This window comes from Carcharhinus amblyrhynchos, chromosome 3 (genome assembly GCF_965287045.1).
Source record: "Carcharhinus amblyrhynchos chromosome 3, sCarAmb.v2.hapA, whole genome shotgun sequence".
Classification (NCBI taxonomy): domain Eukaryota; kingdom Metazoa; phylum Chordata; class Chondrichthyes; order Carcharhiniformes; family Carcharhinidae; genus Carcharhinus; species Carcharhinus amblyrhynchos.
In genome coordinates, this window is record NC_137326.1 from 14,636,584 (window position 1) to 14,658,574 (window position 21,991).

Consider the following 21,991-nt stretch of genomic DNA (forward strand, 5'->3'; position numbering starts at 1 on the left):
AACTGTCTTAAAGAACTAACCTTAGATAAATAATTGATTGGAAGAAGATTTTTCTAACTAATATTTCTTGCATTTTTGGGAAGTGGGGGTACTACAACTAGAGAGATTCCCAGTGTTTGCTACAGTCCCACGTTACCCGAGTAAAATACAACCAATCTTTAGAAAGCTTGGATTGTAAACACCAACTAAAAAATCTTCATTTTAATAAGCCACTGTATCCTTTAAAAGCGGATCAGGAGGTCCGTCCTGGGATTAATCTTTAAATGCAGCATAAGAAAGCACCAAATGTAAATGGTCTGTTGCTCTGAAGAGATCTGGTGCCGTAACACTGACGTAAAGGTTAACAATCAAAACATTAGTGCAAATAATATCGTTAAAGTGAATGTACTGACGGCGGGGGGGGGGGGGGGGAGAAGGCTTAGAATGGATGCAGTTAAATCAGCAAACATGTTTTATATTCACCAAAGGATTACAGCCTACATGAATCTGTTAAATATCCCATTTAAAAACTGAAAAACATACTTAAGGGTCTTTAATGCACTTATAAAACTTTTGTTAGGTATGGTAATTGTTTTCCATGTATAAAATCAACATAATGAAACAATCCAAGTATGCAATGCACATACATAAACAACAGATGAATCCCAATTCACATTATCTAAGCCACTAATCACATCAGTTTAACCTTGGTATTAACCTTATCAACCATGATATTTTTAAATTGGCCTATTAATACTTATTTAAAAATTAGTTATATTGTACACCATGCATGTTTAGTTGTATGATCAATCAGGGAAGAAAGGAGCAGAGTGGCAAGTATATATAAGAACTGCAGGGAGGAATTATTTTTTAAAAAACTAAGTTCTGGAAATCTGAAATTAAAAACAGAAAATGTTGAAAATACATAACAGGTTGGTCAGCAGCTGAAGAGATGAAAAACAACTAACATTTTAAGTATACTGGGTCAGAATCGAAAGATTCTGGAAGTGTCTGACTTTATCCATGGTTGGAATCTTCCAGTGTCACTGCAATGAATGAGGTTTTGGCTGAGTGCCAAACTATCCTCTCTCACTGGTAGCAGGACAGGAATGAACAAGATCAGAGAATCCCGCTCCCAACCTCAAAACATTCACCCATTTTATTTCTTCACAGTTGCTGCTGCAATTTCCTCACAGTTTTTAATTATACAACAAACGGAAGTCTGTTCTAATCTTAAAAGTGACTCCAAAAAAATTGTGGCAAAGGGAGAAGTTCCATGTGATGCTTAAATGCCACAGGTAAGGCAAATACAGAACAATTCTTCAAATTAAGTCAATCAGATAGAACCAAAAGACATGAATTTAAACTAGCAATAGGCAAATTTGAAACAATTGTTGCATATCTATTCTTTATTCAGAGTGACAAATGTTTGGATAAATTTGTTGGGCAGGGGAAGGAAACAAAACGAGGGATTCAAGGTGAATCTGGATTCCAGAACTGAGGCACTGGAGGGGCGAGTTTTGGTGGGCTCTGTGGCCTTTTCTCATTCTTGACTTTGTATGCTCTTGCTTCCAAGAGTTCAAAGTTGATTTTGCAGTCAACAGCTTAGCTGAAACGTTAAGGAAGTCATTTACCACTTAACTGTTCAATCATCTTCCTTCTACGAAAACTTACAGCACAAAATTTTTTAACAACCTCTAAAGACATAACATACAGCTTCCCCCTCACTTAATCCTCAACAGGAGCCTTTTTTTCCCTTAAGGCAACTTAAAAATAGATGTTGTAAAATTTGAATAGCTGGATTATACAACAGAATTCAGAGAAGACAAGTTCAATTTTACAAGAGGAAATAGATCATCCTACCAGGAATTAAACTACATTTAAAATAAATAGACTATTTTTTTCAAACGAAAAGTGTTACAAAAATATCATCCAAGTTTCTTAAGCAGGTTAAATGTAGTATTAAAAAAATAGAAACAATCTTAAATCCTTAGAAAATGAGTCTAAAGCTGAATTAAATTAGATCTGCTAATGACAACATACTATCCTACTACTGTTTTCTCACTTATATTGACACTGTCAAACAATTCATTCAATGGTTGCACAAGTTGAACCTAGCAGAACCTTACTGAAACTGAGTCATTTACTATTAACAATCGTATCAGAATTTGTGCTACTGCTGCGGTTAATCTGGCAAAAATCAAAGCAATTAGTTCCTGCATTCACCGGAGAACTTGCCTGCGTGGCTTCAATCCGCAAGCTACAGACAAGTTAACCAAATAGGAGTTTCCACACAGGTTTGATTTGACCACTTCCCACTCCCACCCCACTAGAAATTAGCTTTGTTAGAATTACAAATTACGCCTGGCACACGATTCCACCATGTGGAAGTGAGTACACCAGATTAAGGCCTACACTTATAACAATGAAATTAGTTAGTTACTGGGAATAACTGGGTGTCAGTTAACAAGGTAAACTGTGTTGAAATGTTGCTAAAATTTGAACAACTCTATTTGAGTACTTGCTCTTCTTTCTTAAAAAAAGACCAAAACGCTAACTTCACCATACCTAACTATCTTGAGAAATAGTCTTAAAGGAAGTCGCAAGATCAAAATTCTATATGATCAGGTAACAACAGCCTGAAGTATATCATCAAGGCTAACATTTTTAAAAAGATTCAAAACTACAATCTTGAACTAGTTAAAAATGTCACCAGGCATGTTCACCACAATATCTGGCTGATCCTCATGCCTCTTAGTGTAGGACATCTGGCTGGTAAATAAGTCATTCACGATCAGATGTTTTTAAAGCTCTCCAACGTGGATGCAATGAAGATGAAGATATTTCAAAAATAAGGATTCCTGTCCCAAAGGCTGAACTTGGTTTCCTCACTTGTTTGCAGCTATGGAGAGAGGGAGGGAGGGAGGGAGGCGAGAGAGGGGAGGGGAAGCAGAGGTGGTGGGGAGGTGGAGGTGACAGTCTACAGGACAGAAAAAATAAAGTTTTATATAACAAGTAAACACAATCGAAAGTCAAAAAAATGAAACAGATCATCGAGTTGAAAAACAAATACACAAGTCCATCTTTGGCATTGTCACAATTAAATCTGCACAGTGATCCACATATTTTAAAAAATACAAATGCCAGCTGTGTCAGACAATGCTGTTTGTGCCTCTCAGTCCGACTCCGCGTGCAAACTGTTCTAGAAGTCCACCAATAGCTGATGATGGGCTGGATGATACAGATCTGAGGCCCACAGTTGCACTATATGCAGCTAAGAATATGGCTCGGACTTCCTCCAGCTTGGCCCTGCGTTCTGGGATGAGTGGATAGCTGGAAAAAGAAAAACTAGTTATTTTGACTGTAAATTTGAGATTCCATTGGGATTGTGAAGTTACTTAGATTTTTAAAACACCAAAATGCTCATTATTCCCTTTCATTTGCATTACAAATAATCCTGGGAATATTTTGCTCGGAATATTTCAAAACACAAAATTGCTTTCCAATAGTGTCAGTTGTCACTTTGTCAACCTGACAGCTTGTGCCCATAATGAAACAAATCAGCATTTTTGCCGAGATTGGAGCTTGGTAGAAACAGATATCCGGTGACAGGTTGGAACAAATTAGATTGGTTGGACGACAAGAATGGGCAGAATCCTGTTGGTGTTGAGGGAGGGTCTCACCTGTCAGCTGGTGAGCTGCCAAAGACCCCAAACTGCATCTTCTTAGGAAGCCTGAACCAAGCAGGCACTGGCAACGCCACTGAAAGGCCCTTCCCTCTGAAATCAATATTCTGGGGGCAGAAATTCAACCAAGTGAGAGCTGGGGGATGGGGGATGTTTCGCAGGGTGAGGGCTCCTGGGGAGGGGAGGGTGACCCTTAGTAGGCACCCACCTCCCTAATATCCAGTTCCTTGGTCAGGGACTAAGTGTCTTTGATCGAGGGTCTCTGCCTGCCCGTACAGTTATAGTTGCACATGCTGGATGACTAGAGCATGGCGGCAGGCCCACCTGTAGTTGGATTAATCCAGCAATGGATGGATGAGACCCTAAGTGGTCATTAATTGGCCTTCCCACCCAAAGCTCAATGGTGGCCAATGTGGGAAGGCAGTGGGGGTTCGGGAATGCTACGCCCTGCCTAAGGAGGTGTCCCCTTCCTGCCTCCAAGCTCACCACCAGCGAGAGCTACAAGATTCCACCCAATAGAACCAACCTAGTAGGCATTACTTCTTCCCAATGTTTGTCATACACAATTGTTGGAAAAAATCAAAATGAGTTGTTTGTCTCCAAATATGTTATATATTAAAAGGTGAAGGCTAATTTTCCTGCATGGTTAATGCAGTCGATTGTCTTATTTGAAGGTGTTACTTTCTCCAAGACAGCGTTTAAAAAGAAAAGATAAAAGGGGATTGGTCATTGGTATGAATGCATTGACTCTATTTGAGCATTCCTGACCTTGCATTGCAGAGTGACTAGAGTTGGAGTGGAGTTGAGTTATGTTGGAATTTCTTATGTCTGAATTTTAAAAATGACCAATTTACTCTCAACTACAGTAGGCCTCACCATCATGGGGAACTCCCCTCCCCTGGGTACCAATCTATTACACCCCAGGAATGTCAATTTAAATTGAGTTTATGGGGGTGATTTTTTCAATGGGTAGCTGAGGAAAGAGTGGGTCCACTCAAGATAGTAGAGGGAATTTGTATGTGGAGCCAGTTGAGGTCCTTAATGAGTACTTCTCCACAAAGGAAAAGGATTGGTGGATGGTGAATGTAGAAAGGAAGATGTTGACATTCTAGGACATGTTGAGATAAAAAGGGAGGAGGTATTGAAGATTTTGAAAAACATTAAGATGGACAAGTCCCCGTATACAACATCCATGGCCCTGCCCTGGTCAATTTTTCTTATCACTTCCTCAAATAACTCAAATTTGAGAGACACAAATACTCAGAGAACAAGGGGAGAAATTCCTGAGGCCTTGCCAGAATCTTTGTATCCTCTTTAATCACGGGTGAGGTAGCAGAGGATTGGAGAGTACCTAACATTGTTCCTCTGTTTAAGAAGAGCAGAAAAGACAATTCAGGAAATTAAAGGCCTTTGAGCCTCACATCAGTTGTGGGAAAATTATTGGAGAAGATTCTTAGGGACAGGATGCACTCACATCTGGAACAGAATAGATTTATAAGCAATAGGCAGCATGATTTTGTGAAGGGGAGGTCGTGTCTCACAAACTTGAATTCTTTGAGGGAGTGACAAGACAAATTGACCAGGGCAGGGCAATGGATGTTGTATACACGGACATTAGTAAAGCCTTCGATAGGGTTCCTCACGACAGGCTGATACAGAAAGTGAAGTCGTATGGGATCCGAGGTGAGCTGGTAAGATGCATACAAAGCTGTCTTGGGCATATAAAGCAGAGAGTAGCTGTTGAAGGGTACTTTTCTAACTGGAGGTCTGTGACAAGCGGTGTTCCACAAAGATCAGTGCTGGAACCTGTTTGAAATATACATAAATGATTTGGAGGAAAATGTAGCTGATCTCATCAGTAAATTTGCAGATTATACAGAAATTGGGGGAGTAGTGGATAGTGAGAAGGATTGTGTGAGGATACAGCAAGATATAAATCGGCTGGGCCGAAAGATGGCAAATGGAATTTAACCCGGACAAATGTGAGGTGTTGCGATTTAGAAGGTCTACTGCAGAAGGAAAGTATACAGTAAATGGTAGAGCCCTTAGAAATATTAGCATACAGAGGGATTTGGTATGCAGATCCACAGTTCCCTGAAGGTGGCAACTCAAATGGTCAAGAAGGCATATGGCATGCTGCCCTTCATCGGTGGGACTTTGAGTATAAGAATTGGAAAATCATGCTGCAGCTGTATAAGACTTTGGTTAGGCAGCATTTGGGGTATTGTATATAATTCTGGTCACTACACTACCAGAAGGATGTTGATACATTGGAAAGGGTGCAGAAGAGATTTACCTGGATGTTGTCTGGTTTGGAGGATATGGACTAAGAAGAAAGGTTAAACATTCTTGGACTGTTTTCATTGGAGTGTTGGAAGGTGAGGCGTGGAACCTGATAGAGGTTTACAATATTATGACAGGCTTGGATAGTTAAGAATCTTTTCTCCAGGGTCGAAGGGTCAATTACTTGGGTTGAAACTGAGAGGAAGAAAGTTTAAAAGAGATGCAAGGGGAAAGTTTAAAAGAGATGCAAGGGGAAAGTTTAAAAGAGATGCAAGGGGAAAGTTTAAAAGAGATGCAAGGGGAAAGTTTAAAAGAGATGCAAGGGGAAAGTTTAAAAGAGATGCAAGGGGAAAGTTTAAAAGAGATGCAAGGGGAAAGTTTAAAAGAGATGCAAGGGGAAAGTTTAAAAGAGATGCAAGGGGAAAGTTTAAAAGAGATGCAAGGGGAAAGTTTAAAAGAGATGCAAGGGGAAAGTTTAAAAGAGATGCAAGGGGAAAGTTTAAAAGAGATGCAAGGGGAAAGTTTAAAAGAGATGCAAGGGGAAAGTTTAAAAGAGTTAAAAGTTTTTTCACACAGGTGGTGGTGAATGCCTGGAACGTGCTGCCGAAGGTGGTGGTGGAAGTAGATTCATTAACAATGTTCAAGAGGCATCTGGATAGATACAAGAATAGGCAGGGAACAGAGGGATATGAACCATATAGATGCAAGAAAATATTCGATTAGAGAGGCATCTGTGTTGACACAGATTTGGTGAGCCAAAATGCCCGATTTCCACCCCCCCTCCCCACCAACGGCTCCCCGAACACTGATGCTCAGCCCCAATCACACGCATCCCTCCCTCTGTTCACGATTCCTATGTACAGTGGCAGGGACCCCCCACCCTCACCGATTCCACCCCTCACCGTCCCATTAGGCTCCACCCCCTTGGCACTGTCCAATGCCCAGTTGGCAGTGCGAAGTTGGCCCCTGGGTATTGGCATTTGCCCCTTGGGCAGTGCCTGGGAGGGCCAGGCTGGCACTGCCCAAGGGCAATCTTGTTTACCCCCAACCCTCTGGCAGTGGGGACCTTGATTACCCCCCCTTCACTCCAATAGGCCCTGGCTGAAAGTTTCCCATTGTAGGGGAGCTAGGGTACACCCCACTAGAGAGAACCACTCCTGGCCAGGGGGTAGAGACATCAGTGGGCCCTGTGACTTTAGTGCTGAGCCCACTAATTCAAATGAAAATTAGATTTAAATAAATATCTCCATAAATTATGCAGCTCCACTCCAATTTCTGGCCCCCAAAATGGTCTCCGCTCAAATCTCCCAGCCCACTGCAGTACAAAAGCAGTGGAGCGGGCTGGTAGTTTGGTGAGATATAGTCCAAAACAATGGAATTTTTTTTCCTGTTGGATTAAATGGATTTACATGCTACAGTTTCCATATAAACAAGTACAAAATGCATGTATTCACACTTAATTATTTAGAAGAACTTTCTCTTAGACATTCAGGTAACCTGAAATACCTTGAACATAAAACTAAAATCGATATTCTGTTCAACCACAAAACTTTTAATTAAAAAGAAAATAAAAGAAAGAACTTTTCCATATTGCTATCAAAACCATCCATGCCAGTCACATTATTAACCCAATCTCTCTCGCGCATACTGGCTTCTGTGAAATTGAAAATTTTATTTGGACAGGAGTATTGAGAGCATATTGTACCGTTGGATGATCATTTTTCCATAAAGGACCCTTTCTTTCATCAACAAGATTCTTAGGGCATTCATTGGCAGTGTCAGCAATGGTTCACTGCCTGAAAGATGATGGATATAGGAATTATTTCTGTTCTTACTGCAACTCGCCTTTATTTGCTGTTTTCAATTCTGACAGCTATTTAAGCATAACTGATTTCTTTTATTGACTGCAGGAGCTCGCAACCATTTATTTTCACACTGCAGCAAGAAACGACACAAAATCTCTCCTTGCAGCCTGGTCATTTCCACCTTCAGACTTTGGTTTTGTTGTTCTTCTTTCTTCCTCCCAGTGTCTCCCCAGCCCAATGTCCCCCACAACCACCTCCTAACCCCTCAATTGTGCACATCACACAAATGAGAACCTTGTCCAACAGTAGTCAGATACAAATGTTCAAAATGCATTGGCGGTTCCACCAAAACCACGTGGACAAACAACTGAGCGCCACATCTCTGAAAACACATTTGGTAACATAACCTACAGCCCCCTCTAGATTTTAAAATTTATTTCCTAACTTTGGAGGCCTTCCCAAAATGACGACTTCTTCCAGGCTCTCGACAATGTTGGGGCAAGTGAGCTTTGAGGAATGCAAGAAAATTGGTTCTAGTTACAAATGTTTCTTCCTTTCAGATTAGATCCCTGCTACTGAACTCCAGCTGAGAACGGAAGCTCACTGCATTAAGCATCGTGTACATCGTGCACGGAGTCAGAGAAGGACATGACAGAAACAACAGCCGGACAGACAGAGGAAGACACCTTTAACAGGGTTAAATAATTCTGATGCAAAAGTTGCATAATCTCAGCAACACTCACTGTCTCCCATTGGCTCCATCATCTTGAATGCTGAAGGGGAGGGGTGAGTCATTGGTAACTACAGGCTGGTCGTGAATACTGCCACAGCCAGACACGATCTGCCAGCTGCCATAATCCGTGGAAGAGGATGAAGAATGGGAATACTCTGTGGAGCTGCACAGGAAGACAGTGAAATACAAAATAAGCACAACTGGCCTTTTGGACTCAGGTATTTTTTTTTAAAAAAACCTTTACATGGTTAATCCACATACTCCACATATAGTTATGAGAAAGCTTCTCAATTGGTTTCTTCTTTACCATAAGGCCAGTCTCTTCGCCATGCCAATGGGGCATTAAGTCATTATGTGAGCAAAACCTTACTGCTTCTATATATAAAAGCTTCTGCTAGAAGCAGTAATAAAATAATGCAGCCATGAACAGGGGTGATGTTGTGCTTTAAGCACATGGCTTATACTTGACATGGAATCAAAATCAATGCTCGCAGGAATGTTGAAAGCCTCTTCAAAACATCTTAAAAAGGGTGGAGACTAGGGCACTATTTTGCATTCCATTCTTCTATGTTTTATTTGAAGTCTCTGAACCCAACAGAAGGTATTTAAATTTGTTTTGTTTCCTTAGTTGTGCAAAGACACGCATGTATGCTGGATACCAGATGGCCAGTAGATGATCCCTGCTTCAACGTCTCCAGTCAACATGCAAGACCAGAAACAATGTAGATCTATGTAGCTCCTTATGGTGCAGTTCACGAGCTGATCCTTTTGAAAGGTGACTCTCTGGCGAGAGTGGGAACCAAAATCGTGGGAAGAGCCAGAGCAGGGAGATAAACATTCAGAGGTCACATTATGTTCTTGTTGGGGAGGCGAATGGGGAAGAGTGTTTTAGTGGTAGGTAGGATACAGAAGAGTGTTTTAGTAGAAAGTGTATCCCATTGCACATAACAATTATCTCTACATTAACTGAGAATTTGTTTAACTGCAAATAGGAGCAATGCAAGAGGAAATTGTAGACAAAAATAGAGGGTCATATTAACAATGATTCTGGAAACAAAGCACAGTAAGTTACCAAAGAGTTTGAAGAAGCCAAGAGAAGCCACAAAATTTACTCTGGGAGAAGAAATGTCTTAGCCACATCTCCAGAGCTACCAGGTGGCTTAAAACAGTCCTGTAACCACCCCTGTTCATTGTAATTCCTGAGCACTATTACAGCACAGAAGCCATGCTGAAGGCTTTATCATGACAGCCCGCTGTTTGGAAAAGTAGGAATGTCATCTTTAATACAATAACCATATTGAACATGCACAATATACTGATTGGCTAAATGCAAAATAAAGGTTAGTAATTTGAGACAGGGTGATACCACAATCATGCTGGAGCTTCAACGTGTTAGGCGAATGAATTGTAGAACTCAAGAGCAGTAATCAGCTGTCAACGCAGTGCCTTTATATATTTGCCAAGATAACTGATTGCATTTCAGAAAATAATCCATTGGTATAAAACTCTTTGAGAACATGAAGAAGATATGAGAAGCCAGGTCCATTCCAAATCGGAGATGTCATTGTAGCTAGTGAAGAAAGGGTACATGCTTTTCCAGGGATTTTGGAGGCAAAAACAGAATTATCCATGACAGAGCATGGTGCAAGTTTGGAACACTAAGGATCTGGATAAACACTAGAAAACCTACATACTTCTTCAAACTTCCAGTGCATCAGTACAGCCTCAAACGTAGTCAGCTTAGCTGTTAATGCACAGGGTGGCATTGTGGCACAATGATTAGCATGGCTGCCTCACAGTGCCAGCGACCTGGGTTCGATTCCAGGCTTGGGGACTGTCTGTCTAGAGTTTGCATGTTCTCCCTGTGTCTGCGTGGGTTTCCTCCTGATGCTCTGGTTTCTCCCCATAGTCCAAAGATGTGCAGGTAGATGGAATGGCCATGTTATATTGGGTAAAAAGTCTGACAACACCAGGTTTTAGTCCGTTGTCAGACTTTTTACTGTCTTTACCCCAGTCCAACGCCGGCACATCCACATCATGTTAAATTGCCCCTTAATATCCCAAGATGTAAAGGCTGCGGGATAAATGTGTGGGGTAATGGGGATAGGGCAGGAGGTGGGCCTGAGTAAGATGCTGTCAGAGTCAGCATAGGCTCGATGGGCCAAATGGCCTCCTTCTGAACCTTTGGAATCCTATGAACCTCGTCAGATATTTAAAGTTCTAATCAAGATGCTCTATAACTGCGGCTATTGCTGGTAATAAACATTTCTGTGGAGATTCTTCCCCAGCAATATGTTATCATTGTTTGTTAACTATCAAAAAGCATATAATGTATTTCAACTCGGAATTCAAGTATATCTGCAAGTAACCATTATCCGACCTATCCTTGATAAAGGATGAAAACACACCAACCTTCTTTCAGGAACAGCCAAGGGGCTGCTACTTCCTGTTCTCAGAAAGTTATTTTCTGATTGGTAGAACGATGGTCTAGTTTCAGATATACCAGGTTGCAAAAACCGGTCTTCTAGTTGGTTAGGCAAGTGAGGTTTGCTCCATACAATAGTCTGTGGCGATGACGTTCGGCCTCTTCTCCTAGAATTTAATAAAAGCAGAAAAAATTGTAGATGAATAGAAATGTTTTTCTTTTTTACAAATCCAAAGTCCACATGTTGACGGCGATGGATTGACAGTAAATTGCTTGATGAATGCATTTTGTGATAAAGATCCAAGCAGTGTGTCTGAGTAGCCTTGACTTTAGAAAGGAAGGTAATCCAGCTTTGAATAAATATAAAAGCACCCAATTACTTTCAGATCTCTGAGGCTGCTGAGAATTGAGAGCAAGAAAAATAGCAACACAGTTTCCTAGCCAGCACTGACAATTATACAAAGATTATGTTTCCAATGAGCAGCTAATTAATGCACAGCAAAGCCTTGAGAAAACAGAAATTTAAGATCTGGGATGAAGTGGAGAGAACCCCACCCCTCCTCCAAACAGCAACACCTAATGTGGGTCCTTATTCTCGAGTTCCATACAGCGCTTTGTATACAGATGTATTAACTTAAAGCAATTTATTGCACGTGTGTACTTTGGGATGTTTGGGATATGTGACAGGATGCAATATGAAATCCTATGGTTAAAAAGGATCGTAGGAGGAGAGGTAATCAGCCGTGGATAACGAAGGAGGTGAAGGAAAGTGTTAAATTAAAAGCGGATGCGTTTAGAGTAGCTAAGAGTAGTGGGCGAGAAGAGGATTGGGAGAGGTTTAAATGTCAACAAAGAATGACAAAGAAGTTGATAAAGAAGGGTAGGATAAACTATGAAGCTGGGCTAGCGCTTAATATAAAAAAGGATAGCAAGAGTTTTTATAAATACATAAAAAGGGAGAGGCTGGCTAGGGTGAACGTTGGACCCTTAGAGGATGAGAGGGGGGACTTAGTGGTAGGGGATGGGGAAATGGCTGAGGCCCTGAATAACTTTTTTGTTTCGGTCTTCACGGAGGAGGACATGAATAATTTGCCGGGTGTTAGCAATGGAAAGATGGTAGGAGTGGAGGGCCTGAATGAAATTATTGTTACTAGAGAGGCGGTGCTCGACAGACTGGAGGGACTGATTGTGGACAAGTCCCCAGGACCGGATGGAATGCATCCAAGGGTTCTGAAGGAAATGGCAGAGGTGATAGTGGATGCCTTGGTGATTATTTTCCAAACGTCGCTGGATTCCGGGGAAGTGCCGGAAGATTGGAAAACGGCTAATGTTACGCTGTTGTTTAAGAAGGGTGGCAGGCAAAAGGCAGGGAATTATAGGCCGGTTAGTTTAACGTCTGTTGTTGGAAAAATGTTAGAATCCGTGATCAAGGAGAAAATAGCGAGGCATCTTGAGGAGAATTGTTTGGTAGAGCAGACGCAGCACAGTTCCGTTAAGGGGAAGTCGTGTCTGACGAATTTATTGGAGTTCTATGAGGATGTGTCTAGGGCGGTGGATAGAGGAGAGCCGGTGGATGTGGTCTGTCTTGATTTTCAAAAGGCGTTTGACAAGGTGCCTCACAAGAGGTTATTGCAGAAGGTCAGGTGACATGGAGTAGGGGGTAGGGTGTTAGCGTGGTTAGAGGATTGGCTGTCAAATAGGAGGCAGAGAGTGGGGGTCAATGGGTGCTATTCGGATTGGCGGTTGGTGACTAGTGGAGTGCCCCAGGGGTCGGTGCTGGGGCCTCAGCTATTTACCATTTATATGGATGATCTGGAGGAGGGAACCGAGTGTATGGTGTCGAAATTTGCTGATGACACCAAGATTGGTGGAACGGCAAATTGCGCGGAGGGTGTGGAGAGTCTGCAGAAGGATCTAGATAGGCTGGGCGAATGGGCCAGGAACTGGCAAATGGAACTTAATGTTGGCAAATGTGAGGTTGTCCACTTTGGTAGGAATAATGGCAGGAAGGACTATTACTTACGTGGCGAAAAACTGCAGCAGGCGACGGTGCAGAGGGACCTCGGGATCCTTGTCCATGAGTCGCAAAAACCCAGCCTGCAGGTGCAGCAGGTGGTCAGGAAGGCAAATGGGATGCTGGCCTTCATAGCGAGGGGGATTGAATATAAAAGTAGGGAGGTCTTGCTGCAACTGTACAGGGCACTGGTGAGGCTGCAGCTGGAGTACTGTGTGCAGTTTTGGTCACCGCACTTACGCAAGGATATTTTGGCCTTGGAGGGAGTGCAGAGGAGGTTTACTAGGCTGATTCCGGAGTTGAGGGGGTTGAACTATGAGGAGAGGCTGAATAAACTAGGCTTATACTCGTTAGAGTTTAGAAGAATGAGGGGAGATCTCATTGAGATGTATAAGATGATGAATGGGATGGATAGGATAGAGGTGGAGAGGTTCTTCCCGCTCAGACAGGGCAGTAGGACTAGAGGGCACAGCCTCAGGATAAAGGGGGGGCGGTTTAGAACAGAGTTGAGGAGGAACTTCTTCACTCAAAGGGTGGTGAATCTCTGGAATTCTCTGCCCGTTGAAGTGGTGGAGGCTGCCTCGCTCAATATTTTTAAGACGCGGGTTGATAGGTTTTCGATAGGCAAGGGGATTAAGGGTTACGGGGAGAGGGCGGGAATGTGGAACTGAGCCACGACAGATCAGCCATGATCTTATTGAATGGCGGGGCAGGCTTGAGGGGCTAGATGGCCTACTCCTGCTACTATTTCTTATGTTTTTATGTTTCCTCCATAAATACCTGACGGCAAAGAAATGCAGATAATTTGTCATTGTTGAACAAGTTATGTAGCCCTGCACCACATGACGAGTGTTGCTAATGGCACAACCTCAGTTAGTACAACCATCAACCACAAATCCTCCAGCACCTGCTCCACTGACACTTCCCTCAAAGAAATAAAAGTTCCTTAGTGTGTTTTTAAGATTGCCTACAAAGGCCTTTTCTGATAAGTTTGGAGACCCCTACATGCCTGACTTAACCACTAATCTTGTCAGGTGTTCATGTTGTATCCCACAGTGCTTCAACTACTTGGAGGTGGGCAACAATAGGCAATCCAGAACATTGCACAAATCCCTACTGTGGAAAGATAGTTGTCAGAGAATGTCCTTACACAGGTTTATCAATGCCATTTTCCAGATGGAGATTTGTGCTCCCATGTGGGTGCTAAATTTCAATTTTAGCTTAGGAAAATTGCAATTTAATATTAAAAATAAACAATGTTGGCAAAAAAAATCAATTGTACCAGCAACAAAACATCAAAGAGTGCAAAAATTAAAAGCAAGAATTTATCACTGACAAAGGTATCCAAAAGAATACAATGAAGTGTGTGTGTGTGTGTGTGTGTGTGTGTGTGTGTGTGTGTGTGAGAGAGAGAGAGAGAGAGAGAGAGAGAGAGAGAGGGGTGGGGGCGGGGGGGTAGAAGAAGAGAGAAGGAGAGCTGAGGAAATGTAAAGGATAAAAAGGACAAGACCACATTAGAATTGTTCTCGCAATGGGTGGCATGATGGCACAATGGTTAGCACTGCTGCCTCAGTGCCTGGACCCTGGTTCAATTCCAGCCTTGGGTCACTGTCTGTGTGGAGTCTGCAGGTTTTCTCCATGTCTGCGTGGGTTTCCTCCAGGTGCTTCGGTTTCCTCCCACAGTCCAAAGATGTGCAGGTTAGGTTGGCTGGCCATGCTAAATTGCCCCTTAGTGTCGGGGGTGGGGGACTAGAAATGTAAAACATATGGAGTTAAGGGCATAGGATAGGGGTGGGATTGTAGTTGGTGCAGACTTGATGGGCCAAATGGCCTCCTTCGGCAACATAGGGATTCTATGAAAATTGTAATTGATTTATTCACACTGACACTGTTAGTATCTAAAAGAAGAACGGATGATTTAATGATAGCACACAGCATAGTGACTAACTCTGTAATTTTAACCAAAGTCAGCATGAAAGCTGTTTGAACCTGCAAGACATACCCGTAGTAGTGACATAATATTTCAGGGACTTGTAGAATTACATGTTTGCTGAGTAAGTAGGTATTACGTTACAGTCAGAGTTAAGCAGCAGATTCAACATGTGTATTTGTGTTTTTGTTCTGCTGTGAACTTACAAACAAGAACATTAGAAGATGCTTTATCACCAGTCTTTTGAACTACCAAACACCCCACCCACCTTGCTAATTTGAAACTGTTTTTCTTTACATGGTTAATATAAGACTTACTCATGTTCTTCATCTCCAATTCTAGTGCTTGTGTGTTGAGCAAACATTCAGAGTACCTCTGAATCTGGTCGTTTCCCCAATACATCCCTACCTGTGCACTCTCAAATTGAACATATTGTTGTAGAACCGGTTTCCCCATCCACTGTCTTTGCTGTCAAATTACCCACTACTCTTCTGACTATCCCAGTCAAAGATAACACTGGGCCTCTTTTTTAACCCCCCACTTCTGCTAAATCCTCTCCACTTACCCTTTCCTAAGTTAGAAGTATTCATATGTGTTTTTGTCACCAAGGCTATCTGTTCAAATGCCCTTTCCCATGCCTCCTAGGATAATCATCTATCTTATCTCTACTTCATCAACTCCTCTCTAAACCCCTCTATAAGCTCATCTCATCAGTGAGATTTGACACTTACTCCCACGACCTCAGTCCGGATAAATTCCTGATTACTCAACTTCTGTTCCAGGTCTTCATACCGATAGACAATCCAAATGGTTCCCTATCCTGAGGCACCCTCTCCTTGCTTTCTGTAGTGCCATTATCAACCTTTTCCCGAAAAAACAGGAAACTAAACTTATGTCTGGGTTTGAAAAAACACTACTTGCCCACTTTTGTGGCTCACAGGATGCATTAAACTCTCATTCCTTCTTTGAAATATCTCAAGTGTATCCTTATAAAATCTCTTCAGATACCAAGAATTGGTCTACCGTACCTCTCCCTCATCAATGTTATCTGAACTTTCCTTACTTTTAATTGGGAAGAGCCTGAGCTGTACAGGTTATGAATCCACTGGATTAAATAACACATGGCCTGACCCTGATTTAGTAATTAAATAGACATTAAACCAAACAATATTTGTCTATGAATTCAAAATCTGTGTTGCTGCCTCCTCTGGTAATCTCAGGCTAGAGATACAAATGAATATGGCCTTAAAAATACTTCCCATGGCAAACACAGGCTGCAATCCTCTCATCGCGATCCGGAACTTTTCTGACAGGTCGCAGGGGAGATGCATGCCACTAGCCTTGTTCCGGGATTAGCGGATACGCTGGGAAGCATGTGCATCTCCCAGAGCCAGCAAACAGTCGCCGCTCCGACCAAGCTGGAAAGCAGCGGGAAGGCAGGTAAGTAATTTGAATCTTTTAAAACATATTTTAAATATATTTTAAATGTGATTATTGGGAACCTTCAAGTCCCATTTGAATCTCCCACCCCACGAGTACTTCATTCTGGCGGGGTTTAGACTAACTCCCCACATTCAGGGAACCAGCAGGAGACCCTGCCGTAATAAAGGGGGAGCAATCAGGGCCTCCCAGGGGGTCAGGCAGCATGGGGTGGTTCCCCCTGGACATGGGCACCCTAGCAGTGCCAGCCTGTGCCCTCTGGCACTGCCCAAGGGGCAAACTGCCCATGCCCATGGAGTACCTTGGCAATGCCCATTGGGCAGTACCAAGGGGCGGGGCCTAGTGGTGATGGGTGGTGGTCTCGCTGCCACTCTGCAGACAGGATCTGTCTGGGATGGAGGGAGGGCAGCGATTGGGGCAGGCTGGGGGGAGGTGTCTGACGCCAGGTGGGGGTGTGGGGAATCGCCACTCCTGGCGAGCATGAGCTGTGCATCGGGGCACTCTGGGACGGGGACAGTCAGAGCTGGCCCAAAAATTGTTGTTAGGTCACAATTGGGCCGTGGGGGGTTGGGGTGGGAGTTGGCTGGAGGGGCAGCACTACAGGGGTTCTGGGCTGGCTAGCAAACAGGGAGATTGGGACCACTGCGCACATGCAGAGTTCCAGAATTGTTGCACTCTCCGGTGCAAATAGGTCCTGTCCTCATGTTTTTAATGATATTCAGGACTGGGACCTCTGCAGTGCGCAGAGTGTGGAGATTCGGGTGAGAAGCTGAACTAAGAAAACAGTCAGGATTTGGAACAGTTTTCCCATCAATTCAGTGCTTTTGGGGGAATCGCGGCCACAATTTCTATTTCTACATAGGTTGGAAAAAACATACACAGGTAGCACAAGTTGCTTATAGGAGGGTGGAGGGTGAAGGTTAAAGGGATGATGAATGTTTTTAAAAAAGTCATCTGCATTTTCTTGAGTTGAGCTGCATGCAATTTATCAACCAAGAGCTCCAAGTTGCAGACCAAGATCCAAGGTGATTCAGAGACAGTCCTAAAACATTCGCTACAGTCAGAGTTGGCTAATCTGTATAATTATCAAAGTTACGCAGAAAAATATCAACAGGCTAATGAGAAGTTTAATTGGTGTAAAAACATTGCATAAAACAAGGAATCAACTGATAATTTGTTCTTAATGTGCATTGTGTTGCAGTTAGCTCCTTTGGTGTTTTGTCTCAGCAATAACTACTGCTGTGTTCATTTAAATTATCTAGATTTAGAACTTCTATAATTGTTCATCTAAAAAAATCACAGTTGAGATAAAAATATCAGAGTCAATTTCCCCTGAAAACAAATGAATCAATCAAGCAGCTATAACTTGATCATAAAAGTGATTATGCACATCTAAATCATTCCCCATCCATGTTGCAGCCACGTATCGGTATTCATTCGAGTGACTATAGTCAATCTGACAGGTGAATGGGTTTAACTGACTTTTTATAGTAAAGAGGTAAAAGCATTAAAAATCCAATGTTTCATGCTTATTTCTATCAATTTATCATCAGCACCAGAAATACATATAGTTGCTGACCATCTACCACTTTATTCATATTCCCATTCAGTATCTATTCATCCTCAGGAATATTTAACTCATTTTAATCTTAAATGCAAATTTAGACACCACTCAATCTAGCACATGTGGATCCCAACATGTCATTTTTGTATCAAGGTGGTCAGGATGTGCCCATCCCATAAGATCATAAGACATAGGAGCAGAATTAGGCCACTCAGCCCATTGTGTCTGCTCTGCCATTCAATCATGGCTGATATTTTTCTCATTCCCATTGTCCTGCTTTTTCCCCATAACCCCTGATCTCCTTATTAATCAAGAATCTATCTCTGTCTTAAAGACACTCAATGGTCTGGCCGCCAGAGCTTTCTGCGGCAAAGAGTTCCACAGATTCACAACTCTCTGGCTGAAGAAATTCCTCCTCATCTCTGTTTCAAAGGATCATCCCTTTAGTCTGAGGTCGTGGCCTCTTGTTCTAGCTTCTCATACAAGTGGAAATATCCTCTCCATGTCTACGCTATCCAGGCCTTGCAGCATCCTGTAAGTTTCAATAAGATCCCCCCGCATCCTTCTAAATTCCAACAAGTACAGACCCAGAGTCCTCAACTGTTCCTCATACAACAAGCTCTTCATTCCAGGGATCATTCTTGTGAATCTCCTCTGGACCTTTCTACGGCCTTAGGTATAGGGCCCAAAACTGTTCACAATACTCCAAATGCGGTCTGACCAGAGCCTAATACATCCCCAGAAATACATCCATGTTCTCGTATTCTAGCCCTCTCAACATGAATGCTAACAATGCATTTGCCTAACTGTCCACTGAACTTGCACGTTAAACCTTAAAAGAATCTTGAACAATGACTCCCAAATCCCTTTGTGTTTCTGATTTCCTAAACTATTTCCCCATTTAGAAAATTGTCTATGCCTCCATTCCTCCTTCCAAAATGCATAACCTCACACTTTTCCACATTATATTCCATCTGCCAATTCTTTGCCCACTCTCCTAACCTGTCCAAGTCCTTCTGCAGCCCCCCTGCTTCCTCAATCTACCTGTCCCTCTACATATCTTTGTATCATCTGCAAACTTAGCAACAGTGCCTTCAGTTTCTTCTTCCAAATTGTTAATGTATACTGTGAAAAGTTGTGGTCCCAGCACTGACCCCCGAGGCATACCACTAGTCACCGGCTGCCATTCTGAAAAAGACCCCTTTATCTCCACTCCCTGTCTTCTGCAGTCAGCCAATCCTCTATCCACTATATTCACTCCCTGTAACCCTACATCTAAACCACTGATGTGCACAGTGAGCATTCTGTGGTACTGGGCTATGTAGGTCAGGATAGCTTCAGATCCAAATTATGTTCCATGTCGAATTAGAAGACTTCTACAAGGGTGGGAGTGATGGGAGAGCTGCCCCAGCTGGGCTTAGAGAAGATATTATTCAATCTCCCCACTCTTGAACCCCCTAGTAACAGAATAGTCTATTGGACTATTTGTTTTTCAGTTCAGATAGGTTCATCCTACTGGGAGAAGTACAATCAACCCATTGAACCACAGCCCTAATATTCAATCAGCTCTTCTGGAGGGAAGGATCAAGATAAGAAATTTGAACAGAATGAAACTAAAATCAATAAAATAGTCATTCCCAAGGGCACCAGGTGGTCTGCATATTTCCAACATGCTGAATGGAGTGATGTGGTGTGAACTTATGCTCATGGCTTCTCAAAGAACAAGTCAAAACTCAAGCTAAGGTCCTGCTTTGTCAAGGGAAAACACCTGCAACAGACGCTTCTCAATGGAGGCAGAAGGAGAATGTCATAACTCGTTACTCAAAATTGTACTGCCCTCACATACCTCCAACTGCTGGCAGGAAGGGCACATGCTTAGAAACCAACAAGTGGTTGAGAAGGAACAATGAAATATAAAGACTATTACTTACCAAGCCACCTGTGTTGCTGGGCCTGCTGTCATTTCCACTGCTTCATAGTTGAAAGTCCCTGTAGTAGTTGGAGACTCCTCCATAATGACCGAGAAATCGCTACTTAAACTGGTGGTACTTCCTCGATCTGCATGCGCTAACACAAATACTTGTTAAGCATCAGGTTCTAATGTATGCATTATGCTGCAGGAGCTTTAGTCCACAGTATGTATCACATCTGTGCCAGGCTGACCTCAATTCTTTATCAGGAGCAATCCTCAGTCATACATGCTATCTATTCAGAAGAATCCTTTCAGTGTGAACTAGGGAAACAAAGCTTTGAAGCTTAAAAATTACTTCTTTTGGTGGTGATGGGAGCAGGACTGGGAAACACGTAGATTTTAATTATCATGTTAAATTAGCAAACGTGCAAGTGGATCTAAAATATGCTTTTCTCACTCATTTTCTTCAATAAAAACTTGCAGTGCCAATGTCAATCTTTTCAGAGCCCTCTTCATAACAGGAGCACATCACAAAACCCTTTCGCGACAGCAAGAGGATTCAGAGTATAAAGTAAGTTATGGATGACTCACTACAGGAGAAGTTATTGAACCTTCAACATTTGCAGTGTGAAAACCAATATATTTGTTAACAACAATACTGGATACAGATTTATTTCTTTCTAAAATGAGTATATGTAAGCCATGTGAGACTGCGTTATACAATGTATCACAAGTTAGCAGATAATTATCATTTTCAAAAAGTCTGATCACAGCAATGATCGGAGTGAATGGCAATTTCGAGTCCATTCTATAGATAGTTATGTACTTTGTCCTTAGAACTGTCTTAGATTTTTTTTTAAATGACTGCCTGATTTTAATTTTAAAGAAGGCGTCTCTGTAGAATTCTGCAAAGCTGCTATTTCAGAAATCAATGAAGTGGACTCAGTGCCTGATGCAAATGCTGAAATCCCCTTGGAGCACTCCATGCATGTTATCAGTGTGGTTGTTCCTTTCATAAAAGGACTGTGAATTAACTACTTATTTTTCAGCCCCTGATTGCTATCAGTCACATCACAGCAAGAACAAAAGCAAAAGGGTAATTTGTTTTTTCAGGATCAGGAATATATTAAACATTCTGGATAATGGTCTGTCAGTATTTTGCTAGTAAATCTCTATTTGACCAGGAGATCCCACCAACATGCTACACAATTACTTCAACTGTCTCTAATAATAGAAATTCAGCACTCTATCACTGTAGCACAACTGTAGGACAGTTCAGATATTCTGAATAAAGTTTACTCAGCATTTGAGACAATAATACTCCATTTCTATCACTAGATCCTGTTAGCGGCTAAGCAAATGTTTAGAAAATGCAGCTGCAGCAAGCAATTAGGAAGTTAATGGTGTGTTGGCCCTCATCACAAGGGGATTTGTGCACAAGAGTAAAGATATCTTGATGAAGTTGTGTAGTGCATTGGTGAGATCTCATCCAGAGCACTATGTACAGTTTTGGTCTCCTTAACTAAGGAGGGATACAAAGCCACAGAGGGAGTGCAACAGAGGTTCACCAGGTTAATGCCTGGATGATGGGATTATTTCATGAGGTCTTTTGAGGATACCATGGGTAGCACGGTGGCACAGTGGTTAGCATTGCTGCCTCACAGCGTCAGGGACCCGAGTTCGATTCCAGCCTTAAGTGACTGTGTGGAGTTTACATTCTCCCAGCGTCTGCATGGGTTTCCTCTGGTTGCTCTGATTTCCTCCCACTGTCCAAAGATGTGCAGTTTAGGTAGATTAGTCATGCTAAATTGCCCCTTAGCATCCAAGGATGTGAAGGTTAGGCGGTTTGGCCGTGGCAAAATGCACAGTGTTACAAGGATGGGACAGTGTGGCAGACCTGGGTGGGATGGTCTTTCGAAGAGTCGGTGCAGACACGATGAGCCAAGTGGCCTCCTTCAGCACTATGGGGGTCCTATGGAGACTGGGCTTGTATTCCCTGGAGTTTCAAAGAATGAAGGGTGACCTCATTGAAACTTACAATATTTTTACATGGCGTGACAGGGTAGATGTAGATATGATATTTTCCCCGGCTCGTGAGATGAGAAGCAGAGAGGGCAGTCTCAAGAGTAATGGGCAGGCTGTTTAAGACGGGGATGAAACTTTGGAATTCTCTACCCCAGAGGGTTGTGGAAGCTCAGTCACTGAACATGTTCATTTGAT

General features: G+C 42.4%; 1 protein-coding gene across 3 annotated transcripts in view; it reads right to left on the bottom strand.

Moving 5' to 3' along the window:
- Positions 1-398: 398 nt before the first annotated feature.
- The window catches only part of mtmr14 (myotubularin related protein 14), an 84,462-nt gene continuing 62,869 nt past the window's right edge, over positions 399-21,991 (bottom strand). The window contains exons 16-19 of one of the 3 annotated variants that reach the window (XM_080181671.1): positions 19,791-19,917; positions 10,899-11,078; positions 8,497-8,649; positions 399-3,312 (exon numbers count right to left, since the gene is read on the bottom strand). In XM_080181671.1, coding sequence (XP_080037797.1) covers positions 3,132-3,312; positions 8,497-8,649; positions 10,899-11,078; positions 19,791-19,917 — 641 coding nt within the window. In that variant the 3' untranslated portion in view covers positions 399-3,131. Of the gene's footprint in view, positions 3,313-8,496; positions 8,650-10,898; positions 11,079-19,790; positions 19,927-21,991 lie in introns of all 3 variants that reach the window. The other 2 variants (XM_080181663.1, XM_080181678.1) reach the window with 2 other exon arrangements.